This window comes from Podarcis cretensis, assembly GCF_951804945.1.
Source record: "Podarcis cretensis genome assembly, chromosome: 5".
NCBI classification, from domain to species: Eukaryota; Metazoa; Chordata; class Lepidosauria; order Squamata; family Lacertidae; genus Podarcis; species Podarcis cretensis.
In genome coordinates this window covers 645,455-660,177 of record NC_137174.1, presented here as the reverse complement: position 1 = coordinate 660,177, position 14,723 = coordinate 645,455, and the positions used below count along the sequence as shown (strand labels likewise).

General features: G+C 48.5%; 1 protein-coding gene across 21 annotated transcripts in view; it reads left to right on the top strand.

The window, feature by feature from the left end:
- The window catches only part of CCDC91 (coiled-coil domain containing 91), a 185,715-nt gene that overhangs the window by 42,129 nt on the left and 128,863 nt on the right, over positions 1-14,723 (top strand). For 13 of the 21 annotated variants that reach the window (XM_079975262.1, XM_079975263.1, XM_079975257.1 and 10 more), the window contains 3 exons: positions 2,843-3,012; positions 5,280-5,474; positions 5,987-6,091. In XM_079975262.1, coding sequence (XP_079831388.1) covers positions 2,843-3,012; positions 5,280-5,474; positions 5,987-6,091 — 470 coding nt within the window. The remainder of the gene's footprint in view (positions 1-2,842; positions 3,013-5,279; positions 5,475-5,986; positions 6,092-14,723) is intronic. The other 8 variants (XM_079975252.1, XM_079975258.1, XM_079975259.1 and 5 more) reach the window with 2 other exon arrangements.

The following is a 14,723-nucleotide window of genomic DNA, read 5'->3' as shown; positions in this document are numbered from 1 at the left end:
GAAAAATGTGGGAGGCCAGGTTTTTCTCCATTTCATATATGTGTGTAGTAATGAGATAGTCTTTAGAATTAATCTAAAAATGAAACATGTGATACTTGAAACTGGTGTTATCAGGGCACAGGTCAAAATCTAATATAGTCATAAGTTGTGTGCAGAGTGGAAGCTTGCTTGATTTGTAGAGCCCTGATATCCTTGCTGGTACTTAGACTACAGCTGTCACCCATTTAAAATTTAAACAAGACTTTTAGCAGACTTTAAATCTGCATAAACTATGCTTCTGGAGAGGAAAAAGAGGTAAACTGTGCAGATCTATTGCGTTAATGGGGAAAGAATTAGATATATAATTCTGTGACCATACAAAAGCAGATATAACAAACGCACAAGCAAAGGAGGAGGTAGGCGTGAGTAACTGGAGGAGTAGGTGTGTATCTCACATATTAGCAGAATGGGGTGGGACCCCACCATGACAGGATTTTCTTATGTGGAGGCCAGTAGCAGTGTTTGCTCTTCAGTTAACATGAATAGATTTTAGTATCTTGAGTTAGAGCTCCCAAGGGAAATCTTTTTGCAATGTTGGCTTGGTGGTATTGCATTGCCCAAAGCTATGCATAAGACTTGTGAAATCAAAGGGGCTGGACTGGAAGACCATTGGAGTCCCTTCCAACTCTGCAATTCTATGCTCACCATCATTGAGGTGATCCATGTAACTATTTTGGCAGCTTTCTCATGATGCTACCGGTCTCCTTGCCTTGAAAAGGAAACCACACTGAAGCCACCCGTCTGGAAACAGCACTGAGTTTTGTCCCATTATATGTGGCCCTTAGTTGAGATTACTGCATTGCAGGGGGTTGAACCCTTGGGATCCCTTCCACCTCTACAGTTCTATGATTCTGTGTATCTTTGCTAGTTCTGTTTTCTTGTAGTCTAATGAATTGACTGTGCTTTCAGCAATGTATAGACATGTCAACATAGACATTGGGTAGCTCTGCTTAGCATCCATCTTTCAGGCCAACAGTGTCCTTAACTTTTCTCCAGACAGCGGTTCTTTGGTAGCCCTCTCAAAGCTGGCACTTTCCAAGGAAGGAGTAGAGAGCTGCTGACATGTCAGCCCCTGGAAGGGAAACGAATGAAACAAATGATAAAATAATTTACATCTTTTATTATTCATTTTATTACCTCTTCATAAACAGCATTTTCTTGAGATCTAAGCCTAAGGGCAGAGGATCTTAGTGGTGTGCTAGCAAGAAGGTTGCTATCTCCTGGCATCTTTCTTAATACATTCCTCAGTGGGGCAGAGGCTTTAATCCTTGCCAGCGTGGAAATGCTGGAGCCTGCAGCAAAGGATTATACAGTCAAGTACTTGAGCTATCTGGGAGATTATTTCACTCCCTTTCCAGATCGAGTAACCCAGGAAAATATTAATGCCTGTCTTGGCAATTTGGCATCTTTTAGAGATGCAGGGCACTTGGGGGCTGGTGTAGACAAGCAGTTCCTCTGCAAATGACTTCAACTGATCGCTCACACGCAATGGTATGAGTATTGCAGGCATTTTCTAGCCTTCTCATTTTTGAAAGTGCTCTTGGAGGTGTCCTTCATTTGCTTACCATTGAAAGAAATATGTGGACACAAAACCATTCTACATCACAAAACCATTCTACATTTTTATGTATGCATAAAAATCAACCACAGTGTACATTAACCTAATGACATCTAGAATGTGAACAAATGAATTTGGCTTTGCATATTGCCAAATCAGTGTTCATAGTCAGTGTTCATCATAATGCCAAGGAAAATGCAGAGCATCCAACATTAATATTACTTTGTCAGTATGCATATTATAAAAACATTAAAAGGCAGGTATTCTCTGGTTGAGAGTCCTTGCTCTTTATGTAATTCATCATCCAATGCTGAACTGGAGCTGTTCCTATTGACCAAAACAGTGTCCATAATTTTTGATACGTATACATTTGTCTTTGATCTCTAGTGACTGGTGAATAGCAGCTGTTTTCCTTTAATCCACATTCTCTGTCTCATATTGAGCCCAGCATATTGTCAGGCTTTGGAGAAAGTCCCTTACCAGTTTAAGAGTGTTTAATGATCAGAGCAAAGGAACAATGCAGCCATTCTCAGAATAAAGGTGCTCCCAATTAAGCTTCCCTCCTACTCCCCCCCCCCCAAGTTATCTTCGTCTCTTCCCCCTTCTTGCAGCCTGATTTCGCAACCACTGAACCTTCTGCAAATCAACCTTATCAGCTCTCCTTGCCCTTGGAGATATAGGCAGGACACTTTCTAGCGAAGGGGAGTCAGTTATCTCTCTTCCTGTTCTGCTTCTCCTAGCTGTTCCCCACTCACTCTGCCCAGATGTTGTTTTCCAAACTATATCCCTTTGCAAACCAATTCTCTTCTCCATTGTTAATGGGCAGCTTCAGAATTCTGGTCAGGAGCAGGAAGAGGGGGAGGTTCCAACCATTCCTCATCAGAGCTGTAATCCTCAGTCTGATCTCTGACACATATAGTATGACAAATGTGATTTTATGAATGAAAAGCAGCATTTGAAATTCACTGTGTAGTTTCTACCTGGTATCATGTTATTCTGTCTTGGCAAAATAGTCAAATTTGAAAATGTTTTTTAAGTGTAAAAAGGGGGGGGGGGAAATCATGATAATACATGTGCGAAGTAATCTAGCCTTAATTTTTCTCCACATCATTACCTATTTTTCCATTGGCAACTTGTAAAATTCCTTTCTTTAATTACCAAGTTCCTATTTTTGTCATCTCTGTTAGATGCTGAATTTCAGAAATAAGTGTATATTGAGCTTGCTTTTTCATGTTTCCTATGTAGCACCTGAAATCCATGTACCTCCAACACTTTCTGCTGAGGTTCTTCAGGAGTTGTCTTCCACTAATGCCAGCTTTTTCTCTTGTGATCCATTAATTCCTTCAGGTGATGATATGGTGACAGATGGTCAGCCATCAACCAGCACTTTAAATTTAGCTGATCTTAAAGAACAGGTAAAACGTACCTATTTTTATCCTTTATGCACAAAATTGATATTAATCCACATTTAACTCAATGGGACTTAATTGTAAGTAGAAACGTATAAGATTGCCCTGTAAATCATTTTGTTATGTGCATAATATTGCCAGGAGTAGAGTGGAGAGCTGAATTTTTGTAGGTAAAACATGCATTTTTACAACTAAAATCTTGGCTGCAGTCCACCTGACCAAAATCTCTTTAGCCTATTGAACAGATACATGAACTGCTGGCCTGTGAACTGGCTCTGGTTCTGGCTCTTCAATCAACTTTATATGTCCTGTCCATGCAAAATTGGTGTTATATTAGGTACTTTCCAGTACCGTGATACATCACCAGCTAAACATTGCAGCTCACCAATATATCACGATACCTGAAATAAGGATGGAGCAATGTCAAGGCACTGGCTGACTTTATGGCTTTTCTCGCATTGTGATTTTTGCCTGCGCCTGCTCTTTAATTTGCTGCCGCCTGCATGAGGCCAGGGAAAGCTGAGCCGGCAGAGTTAACAGGAGTTGCAGGAATCAAGAGAAGTATTTCCTGGCTTTACAGATTTCCTCACATTATGATTTTCCATAGCACACACAGACAAACACACACATACACACATAATGATTTGTGATATATTGGCAGGTCAAAAATTATGAAACTTATATAATGATACGGACTTCAGACTGGTTTTGGATGATATATCAGCCAACCCTACTTTCCAGTCAATCCCATATCTGAGGATCTGAGGGGCAATTGAAATCTCTGCTAAAAAGGGGGGGGGGGGCAATTGTTTTAGGGGTTTCAATGTAAACCTCTTCCTGGGCTGAGAGCCACAATGACGAAAAATGCCCCTGCTTCTCTGCTGATACAGTGAGGGGGGAAAGTATTTGACCCCCTGCTAAATTTGCCCATTTGCCTTCTGACGAAGAAATGACCTACCATTTGAATGGTAGGTTTATTGTAGGTGTGAGACACAGAATAACAACAGGAAAACATCGGGTTGACTGAGGAGTGTGCGGCCTTGGCTCTCTTTAATGTCTCTGCATAGGTATGCACTGTGTATGTGTGTGTGTATGCATGTGCAAAAGTGTCATGGTGGCTAGTAGTGCCCACTGTTGGCAGACAGCCCTCAGAGGGGTTGTTGTGAAACCCTTTGGTCAAAAAAGATTGGTCACAAGTGCTAACCTCTTTCAATTTCAGAGCTGCAGCACCCTGTTGCAACCATGGAGCCCATTTGAAATCAGTGCTACAACTGCACCATCATGTCTTTAATTAAGTACTGTTGCTTTTGATAGTTTGTAGTCACAGGTCAGATTAGGTGGGTTGGAGCCAAAATTTTATCTCTCTCTTTGATCTGTAGCAATGTATCAGATGATTTATTGCTCAGATAAGCCCTGGTGTCCAGCCCACTTCGGCTGCGCAGCTCTGCTGGACTTCAAAGGCCACATTCCAAAGGCTCTGAGCAAAAAAAACGCAGAGTTTACGCAGCAGCAAGAGAAAGCTGCAAAAGCTTCTTCAGAGCTTTCTTCAGTGTGCTAAAATAAAGTCCACTCAGGATATTAGCAGCTAAAAGCAGTTTATTTACAGCAGACTATCCATTATCTATCACAGCGAACAGCATCGTGAAAACACGTCCTCTCTCCTCAAAAGCGAAAGTAGAGGAAAAAAAAACAAAGACTGGAGACTCTCGGACATGACGTAGAATCTCCCCCCTCCCAACAGTGGGCAGTGCGTACACTCTGAGCTGTTTTAACCCTGTAAGCTCAGGTTATCCTCACACAATGTGCCCTGTGCATTTTGAAATGGAAGCTATGATACTGACCAGCTTGAGAAGAATATTGCATTTTCTTTTTGTCATTGTATTTTTTTCTTATAGTTATGTAATCCATTAGAATAATTAAAAGAAACCCAGTGGTATTTTTGGCACTTTCCCCCTTCAGCAGCAGTCTTCCTGTGCCATGCTGATTTTGAGACTCTTCTCAGTTTCAAAAATGTCTTGCTACAGGGACTGCATTGGGTAAGTTCTGCTGTTTGGGAAACCAAGGTCCAAAGTCACCTTGGACACACACAATTAGTGGCATGCTTCATTGGCTCATTGCGAAAATCCCTCTTATTCAGACACGCCTGGAACTATATATATTTTCATATACCTTTATTATCTGCATCTCAGGAAGGTATTGCTATGGAAATGGTTTCTCATTGTAATTTTTATCTCTTGTCATTTCTATGCATTTTTGTATCTTCAATGAAATAGGTTCCATTATCAGTTGATCCTTCTTTGAATGTACCAGTTTCCTGTCTGAGTGTAACTGAAGATGTGAAAACAGCAAGTGAAAATGATAGGAAACTAGAATTGGATGAAGCAAATAAAGAAACACTTCAGCAAACACTTTCAAGTCTAGAAGTTAAACTTAAAGCTGCTGATGAAGAAAAATGTAGAATAAAAAAGGTATAACTAAAACTCCTCAGCGTCATCCTTTGAAATCTATGGGTAATTTCATTATGGTTGTAGCTGGCAACATCACCTATAGTTAGACTTGTCTAACACTTTCCAGTCCAAGATCCTGTCCTCAGTTGCTGTTTGCTTTGCCCAAATCTAACCATTTTGCTTTCCTTTCCATGCTGGGTGTCTGACTCAGTTTGACTTATTTGGAAAGTTTCAGGAAAGAAGGTCAAGATCCTTCGGAGAACAAGGTGGAAAAATGTTATTTTGCTGATAGTCTAGGAATATGTTGTAGGGGCTCTCTCTTTCTATATATATACACCTTTCTGGTGAATATCATATTAATACCATTAATTCTGCTGAGCTTAAAAAACCCTTAAATTCAGTGGCTTATCAATTCCTCTCTTTGCCCAAAAGTTGACTAATATTTAATTGTTTAATATTTTTTGTGGAAAGTCTGGCTTAGAATTTAAAAATAGGTTCAGTACTTCTTCATGTTAATCTTAAATCTTTTTTAGGAGTTAGAAGATTTGTTGGAAAAATACAGGATTCTGGAAACAGATTTCCTGAAACACACGGAGGATAAATTGATTTCACATCAAGATCAGTACAACAAGCTACAGGTAACTTGTTTTTCTCTCACCACTTCCCTAAGGCTAAATATGTGGTCCAATACACAATTTTCTTTTTCAGTGACTTGCATGGTTGCCTGAAAGTTTGAAAAACATTTTTTTTCTTTCAGAACAGGACTTTTAAAAAGTAGAAGCTCTCTTGCCACTGAATTTTATAACATAAAGCCATGGGTCCCCTCTTCCCAAGGTTAACCCTCCCCCCAAAAACCAAAACCAAAACCAAAAAATGCATCCCATCAGCTGTTTGGCATTTTCATAGGCAAACATTAATTTTCTATCAGTTTTTCAGTGCTTTGGAGAACTTGTAACAATGACTTCAAAATTTTAATCTTTTTCTTTGGAAGTATCACATGGTATTTCCCTTTGACGGTGTTTGTCTGGAATGGACGTTGTCAGGGACTCAGCGGGGGCGCAGGGAGGAGAGGAGATGGAAAGCGAGGGGGAGCAATCCGAGGGCAGCGTAGGAGAATATGACAGCAGCTCGATAGATTCCATGAGCCTCTCCAGCGAATCGGAAGATTCACAGAAGGGGGCGCCGATGGGCAGGACAAGGGGCGACCCAAGGGGGACACCCCAGAAGCAAGGGGCCAGCGGGGACTCCCAGAGCAGCAGTTGCAAATCAGGACCAGCTTCCCCACCAGAGCGTAGTGGGGGGGAGGAGTTCCAGGTGTCAGAGCCCACACATGCACCACCAGCGAGAGAAGATGAGTCAGGGTGGACCACGCCTCCATCAGAGAGCGAGTTAACGGTTAAGAGGAAAGTTGCAGGCTGGGCGCGCGCGCCAAGTTCAAAGGTACAGGCGAGCGGCACAGAAGGTAGCCCGGATAGGGAACCAGGTCCTAAAGCCCGCCGGAAGGAGGGGCAAGAATCGTCAGGGTCAGCGTCAGAGGAGTCCAGGAAGGATGAGACCCTAGCGGGCAGGAGGGCCCAGAGGAGAAAGGAATTTAGGAAGAGGTGGAGCAAAGCGAGAGTCTTAAACTGGTGTGGAGGGGGAGGAGACTCAGACAGGACTTCGCCGGTCTAAGGTCGGGACGTAGAGCTGCACGCTGCGGCTTTAAAATGGAGACTGAATCTCAATAAAGACTTTTGTACATAACTACAGCCTAGCGTTGGTCCTCTGTGAGCTGGGACCTGGAGGCAGCTCTGACAGTAAGTCCTGTCTCCAATTTCAAAGAACCTCGCAACGTGAGAGGAAGCAGCGAGGGGCGAAGATTGGTGCTTCGCGAGCTCACAAAAGCAGCACAAGATGACTACAGAAGAACGACTGGCAGCTTTGCAAGAAGCAGTGGTACAACTTAACGCAGAAATACGAGCGGCAAGGAGGAGAGAAGAGGAATCAGATGCTGTCTGCAAGGATCTGCAAAACAGGTTGGAAATGTTGACTAAACAGGGGCCACCGGCAGCCAAATCCGAAGGGATCGGGCTCGGGAAGAGAGGGGGGAGCCTGGTGTCGCATTTCGATGGGAGTCTGCAGCAATATCCTAACTTCAGAGCAGACGTAGTTTTTGCGCTAAAGTTGCTGGAGAAGGACTTTAGAGATGAGCAGGAGAAAGTAGGCTTCATACTAACGCATCTCCATGGAGAAGCTAAAGCGTGGTTGCGCAATCTGTGGAGAGATAATGATCCAGCCCTCCAAAACGCAAAAGCCTTCATTAAGGCGATGGACGCTTGTTTTTTATCAGAGATAGATGTGGATGTCGCTAGAAGAGAGATTCACGGTCTGAAACAAGGCAGAGCCACTGTAAGGCAATATCATTCCCGCTTTTTTGCATTGGTCAACGCGCTGGGATGGGAAAAGGACTCAGCGTCCGTCAGGGACCTGTTCTGGGAGGGGCTCAACGGGGCTGTGAAAGACGAAATCGCAAGGGGGGAGAGGCCACGGAGCACTCAAGAAGTGGTCCAGAAGGCGCTGACGATTGGGGTGCGGCTGGAAGAACGTCCCTGGAGCAAAGATGAAGGGCGTTGGGGACGCACGCCAGCAAGGGCACCTCCTTTCTTTCCCAGAGACTCAGCGCGCGCTCAATCCACGCCTCCACTGGGAGGGGGAGAGGAGCCGATGGAGATAGGTGGTGCCAAGGCTCAGTCAGCGACCAGAGCCCTCACACCAGGAGCAGCCAAGGTGAAGCCTCCTAGAGGGAACAGGAAGTGTTACATCTGCGAAAGTGCTCAGCATATGGCAAAAGAGTGCCCCCAGAGGCTCCACAAGCACAATGCAGCCTCAGCAAAAGTAACAGAAGCAGTTCAGCAGAGGGAACCGCAGCAGGGAAACGACGAAGTCTGGCTGGAAGCAGAGCCGCTGGGGCCCAGCCAGACGAATCAGTAAAGCAGTCCCCAGGAATCTTACAGCCCACAGACCCCCTCCCGCCCAAACCAGTGGTGCAGCTCACCGCAACACTCCAGCTTCCCAATGGGCTCACCATGGAAGTGCCTATTACCATTGACTCTGGTAGCAATGCAGACTTTATGGGGGTGGATTTCATCAAGCAACATAGCATAGCGCTCCTGCCTGCCACGATGCCCCTGAAAGTAGTGACAGTCGATGGAAGAGAATTGCTGGGGGGACAGGTGGTACAGCAAACGCCGCCAATGGTGATGCGTATTGGAAATCACCGCGAAGTTATCAGCTTCAACGTCACCCAACTGTCAGACACGCCCATAGTGTTGGGCATGAGCTGGTTGGACAGGCACAGCCCGGCATTGGCATGGTACCAGCGTAAATTGACCTTCTGCTCCTCCTACTGCGCAGAACATTGCATCATGACTAACCAGGAGGACGAGGGGCAAGAGGATGACCCACAGCTACAACTGGGCATGCTGCAAGCGGTACCCGACAAGTACAAGGCGTTTTTGGAGGTCTTCTGCGAGAAGGAAGCGGACAAGCTGCCTCCCCACAGACCCTACGACTGCAAGATTGACCTCCTGCCGGGGGCAACGCTGCCGACCGGAAAACTGTACTCCATGTCTGAAGACGAACTGCAAGAGCTCAGGGAGTTCATAGATCACAATTTGAAGCGGGGATTCATCCGAGAATCCAAAGCAGTGGGGGGCAGTCCTGTGTTCTTTGTGAAGAAGAAGGACACGCCCCAGAAGAGGCTTGTAGTTGATTTCAGAATTTTAAATTCGAAAACCAAGCCCACGGCTTTCCCGATGCCCAAGATCGACGACTTGCTCGCGACGGTGAGGAAGGGACGCATCTTCACCAAGCTGGATCTACGAGGGGCGTACAATCTTATACGCATGCGGGAGGGCGACGAGTGGAAGACGGCCATGTTCACGCCCTTGGGCACCTATGAGTATAGGGTTATGCCCTTCGGTTTACAAAATGGCTCCCACTGCTTCCAAGCATTCATGCATCACGTGTTAGCGGGGCTCCTCTACAAGAAGTGTGTCTGCTTCCTGGACGACATTCTGATCTCGGAATCGCAGGAGGCTCACGAGGGAGATGTCAAGGAAGTCCTGCAAAGACTACGGGAGCACAGGCTTTACGCCAAGCTGGAGAAATGCCAGTTCGACATGACGGAGGTGGATTTCCTGGGCTACAAGCTGTCCGACAAGGGAATCGCCATGGACAGTGCCAAGGTACGATCAGTACTGGACTGGAAGAGCCCGCGCAATCGGAAGGAGGTCCAGAGGTTTGTCGGCTTTGCTAACTTTTATCGCAAGTTCATCAAGGGTTTCGCTATGCAGACGGCGGCCATCACGGACACCCTCAGCTCCAAGAAGAAGAAGTTCATCTGGACGGAGCAGGCGGAGCAGTCCTTTCAGAAACTCAAGCGTCTTTTTGCTTCCGAGGAACAACTGCTGCATGTGAACCCCAGCAAGCCCATGAGGGTGGAGACGGATGCCTCCGACAGAGCCGTGGGGGCAGTCCTGTTGCAGCGAGACCCGCAAGGGGATTGGAGGCCGTGTGCTTTCTACTCCAGGAAACTCAGCAAGTCGGAGCAGAACTACACCATCTGGGACAGAGAGTTGCTGGCCATTCATGCAGCATTCAAGGCGTGGCGGCACTTCCTCATCGGAGCCAAACACACGGTGCAAGTTCGCACGGACCATAAGAACCTGGAGTACTGGCGCACGGCGCGGTTCCTGAACCAGAGACACATCCGCTGGGCGGAGTTCTTTGCGGATTTCGACTTCAGGATAGAATATATCCCCGGAGACAACAACGTCATGGCTGATGCGCTATCCAGGAAGCCGCAGTATCTGGAGGAAGCAGCACCGGTAGCGGCCAAACACATTTTCGCACCCAAGGCGTGGGCATGCGCTTCTGCCACAGTAGACCTGGAAGCGATACGGCGCGAGCTGCTAACAGATTCCTTCGCGCGCTCCAAGATGGAGGAGGTGCGCAGCGGCACGGCAAAGGACGACGAGTTCCAGATACGCGACGGACTGCTCCTCCGCAAGGGGGCCATCTACGTACCGGGAGATGAACTCCGCGCGACAGTACTGCAACAGCTACACGACGCACCCAGCGCCGGACATTTCGGCAAGGAAAAGACAGTGGAATTAGTAGCCAGAGACTTTTGGTGGCCCAAGATGCGGGGAGAAGTCGCGGATTACGTCACGAGGTGCGACACCTGCCAAAGGGCCAAGCCAGTACACAGACCGCCGGCGGGACTGTTAGAACCGCTACAGACCCCGTCCGAACCGTGGGAGAGGGTAGCCTTGGACTTTGTCACTGACCTGCCCAGCTCGAGGGGCAAAACAGCAGTACTCGTGGTAGTCGACATGTTCACCAAGATGGCGCACTTCATTCCTTGCGCGAAGGTGGCCACAGCGGAACAGACAGCCAAGCTGTTCATAGACCACGTGTTCAAGGTGCACGGCCTGCCACGGTCTATCCTGTCCGACAGGGGGCGCCAGTTCATCTCGAGTTTCTGGCGGAAGCTGATGGGAATCCTGAACGTCAAGGTCAACCTAGCGTCGGCAAGACACCCGCAGACCAACGGACAAGCGGAGAGGGTCAACGCCGTCATGCAGCAGTACCTGAGATGTTACGCCAACCAGCAGCCCTCGACCTGGGTGGACTATCTGCCCCTGGCCGAGTTTGCCTACAACAACACACAACACGTGTCCACGGGGGTGACACCGTTTTTTGCCAACCACGGGCGACATCCCAGGACCTTCCCGGGCTTAGAGAAAGAGGGGGAGGGGGAGCCACAGGGAGCAGAGGCATTGGCAGAGGAGTTACAGGAGGTCCATGAACAGCTCCGTAGACAGTTAGACCTAGCAAAACACGTATACAAGATGCAAGCAGACAAACACAGAAGAGTGGGGGAGGACATACGGGTAGGGGACTGGGTCTGGTTAGCGGCCCAGGCAGTGCCGGCCAGATCCTTAGCTAAGAAGAAGCTAGGACACAAGCAGTTGGGCCCTTACCTAGTCGAGGCACAGATCAACCCAGTGGCTTTCCGTTTGACACTACCGGAGGGTTCCAGAATGCACCCGGTCTTTCATAGATCGGTGCTAACGCCCTACAAGGCACCTCACAGGTTTCAGGAGCCAGGAACAGCTCCCAGTCCGCTTAGAGATGCACCCATGACAGGGGGGTCGCCGAGGGCGGGGCCACTCAACGAGGTGACGGAGATTTTGGACTCGAGATGGGGGGAAGAGGGCGTCGAATATCTCATCGCAAGGGAAGGTGCCCCGGCCAGCGCCAACAGCTGGGTGCCGTACTATGCGGTGGAGGAGCACTACCTCAAAGACGAGTTCCACGCACTCTTCCCACACAGGCCCATGCCGGAGGATTATTTTGATGAATATCTTTTCACCCCCACACTCTCAGCCAGTACGTTTCAGGGGTTCTCCTCGGCTGAGGAGACGGTTCCAGAGACTACCTCGCCGGAGGGGTCGGTCTCAGACTTGGGTGCGGAGCGCTCTTATTGGTGGGACACTCAACCCGAGGAGGAGTGGCGCAGGAGACTGCTCAGAGGGCCCTGGCACGCAGACTACCCAGAGGAAATGGGGGAACAAGGGGGCATGGACGGGTTGGGGGAGGATCCTGGTTTCGAGCACGCCGGCAACGAGATGGAAGCGGAGGAGAGCGACGTCGATGTACCCGTCACGGACTGGCAGCATGCCAGGGGGGAAGACCGGTATCCGGCAGGCACCCCCATAGCATTGGAGCACCCGGAACCCACGCCAGAAGAGGGGGAGGGGGGAAGGGGGGGCTTCGAGGGGGGGATGGATGTCAGGGACTCAGCGGGGGCGCAGGGAGGAGAGGAGATGGAAAGCGAGGGGGAGCAATCCGAGGGCAGCGTAGGAGAATATGACAGCAGCTCGATAGATTCCATGAGCCTCTCCAGCGAATCGGAAGATTCACAGAAGGGGGCGCCGATGGGCAGGACAAGGGGCGACCCAAGGGGGACACCCCAGAAGCAAGGGGCCAGCGGGGACTCCCAGAGCAGCAGTTGCAAATCAGGACCAGCTTCCCCACCAGAGCGTAGTGGGGGGGAGGAGTTCCAGGTGTCAGAGCCCACACATGCACCACCAGCGAGAGAAGATGAGTCAGGGTGGACCACGCCTCCATCAGAGAGCGAGTTAACGGTTAAGAGGAAAGTTGCAGGCTGGGCGCGCGCGCCAAGTTCAAAGGTACAGGCGAGCGGCACAGAAGGTAGCCCGGATAGGGAACCAGGTCCTAAAGCCCGCCGGAAGGAGGGGCAAGAATCGTCAGGGTCAGCGTCAGAGGAGTCCAGGAAGGATGAGACCCTAGCGGGCAGGAGGGCCCAGAGGAGAAAGGAATTTAGGAAGAGGTGGAGCAAAGCGAGAGTCTTAAACTGGTGTGGAGGGGGAGGAGACTCAGACAGGACTTCGCCGGTCTAAGGTCGGGACGTAGAGCTGCACGCTGCGGCTTTAAAATGGAGACTGAATCTCAATAAAGACTTTTGTACATAACTACAGCCTAGCGTTGGTCCTCTGTGAGCTGGGACCTGGAGGCAGCTCTGACAGACGTATAATTATTTTGCCAATGGCTGCTCTCCATTATTTGGTGGTAACAAATTCAAAGGAAGCCCAGAGAGGTTGTTTGGTATCTGTGTGTTAGGTAAAGGTAAAGGTAAAGGTACCCCTGCCCGTACGGGCCAGTCTTGACAGACTCTGGGGTTGTGCGCCCATCTCACTTAAGAGGCCAGGGGCCAGCGCTGTCCTGAGACACTTCCGGGTCACGTGGCCAGCGTGACATCGCTGCTCTGGCGAGCCAGAGCCGCACACGGAAACGCCGTTTACCTTCCCGCTGGTAAGCGGTCCCTATTTATCTACTTGCACCCGGAGGTGCTTTCGAACTGCTAGGTTGGCAGGCGCTGGGACCGAGCAGCGGGAGCGCACCCCGCCGCAGGGATTCGAACCGCCGACCTTTCGATCGGCAAGTCCTAGGCGCTGAGGCTTTAACCCACAGCGCCACCTGCGTCCCTATCTGTGTGTTACATGCAACTAAATCATTCCTCGAGTATGCCCACAGAATTTTATGGATGAAATGGTTAAGTCCATTGATTTCAGTGGGATTACTTTGAGTATGACTTAGATGGGCACATGACTCAAATTCATGTTTTCACATTTGCTCCATACTAGGCATAATTTGCCCATAAAGGTTGAGTACATAATGTCTTCATTCAGTAAATAAATTGAAAATATTCTTTGTGTGGAAGTGATGTCATGGGTGTCTGAGAGCCACTTGTTACCAGCTTTGACACCTGTTGCCCTATGTAAAAAAAGGTAAAGGTAAATGATCCCATAAAGTAATACTATAAAGTCGTTTTTTTGGAGCGGCCTCTGCAGCATTTGTTTGGGGGAATGTTTAATGACTCACAATCAGCCCATGGAGCGATAGGCCGCTTGTGAGTGCTCCAGCATGGTGGCCAAGACAACAAAGCAGAGCTGGCGATGGAGGAAACCAAGAGAAGTGAAGGTTGCCTTTCATTGTAAAGGTAAAGGTAAAGGTACCCCTGCCCGTACGGGCCAGTCTTGACAGACTCTGGGGTTGTGCGCCCATCTCACTTAAGAGGCCAGGGGCCAGCGCTGTCCTGAGACACTTCCGGGTCACGTGGCCAGCGTGACATCGCTGCTCTGGCGAGCCAGAGCCGCACACGGAAACGCCGTTTACCTTCCCGCTGGTAAGCGGTCCCTATTTATCTACTTGCACCCGGAGGTGCTTTCGAACTGCTAGGTTGGCAGGCGCTGGGACCGAGCAGCGGGAGCGCACCCCGCCGCAGGGATTCGAACCGCCGACCTTTCGATCGGCAAGCCCTAGGCGCTGAGGCTTTAACCCACAGCGCCACCTGCGTCCCCGCCTTTCATTGTATCTACCTATTATTTCAACCAAATACCTCTCTAAATAGGCACAAGTTATTTAGGCTAAAAGTTGTATTAAAGCTGAAGCTGTGGGAAACCCCAAAAATTTCATGTACAAAAAAGTTACAAGCCAGTCTATTTACAAGTCAGTTTATTTTTCAGTCCAAGATTATTAAATGCTATTTGCCATTTAGCAATCAGAGATCTAGGAATAGGGATAGGTAAAACTTGAAACAAGAACAACTTTTATGTAGATAGGCCTATGTAACTGTTAACATTTTTTGATCAGCCAATCATTTTAATGATAACTTCTGTCTGATTCTATTGTTGTACACCA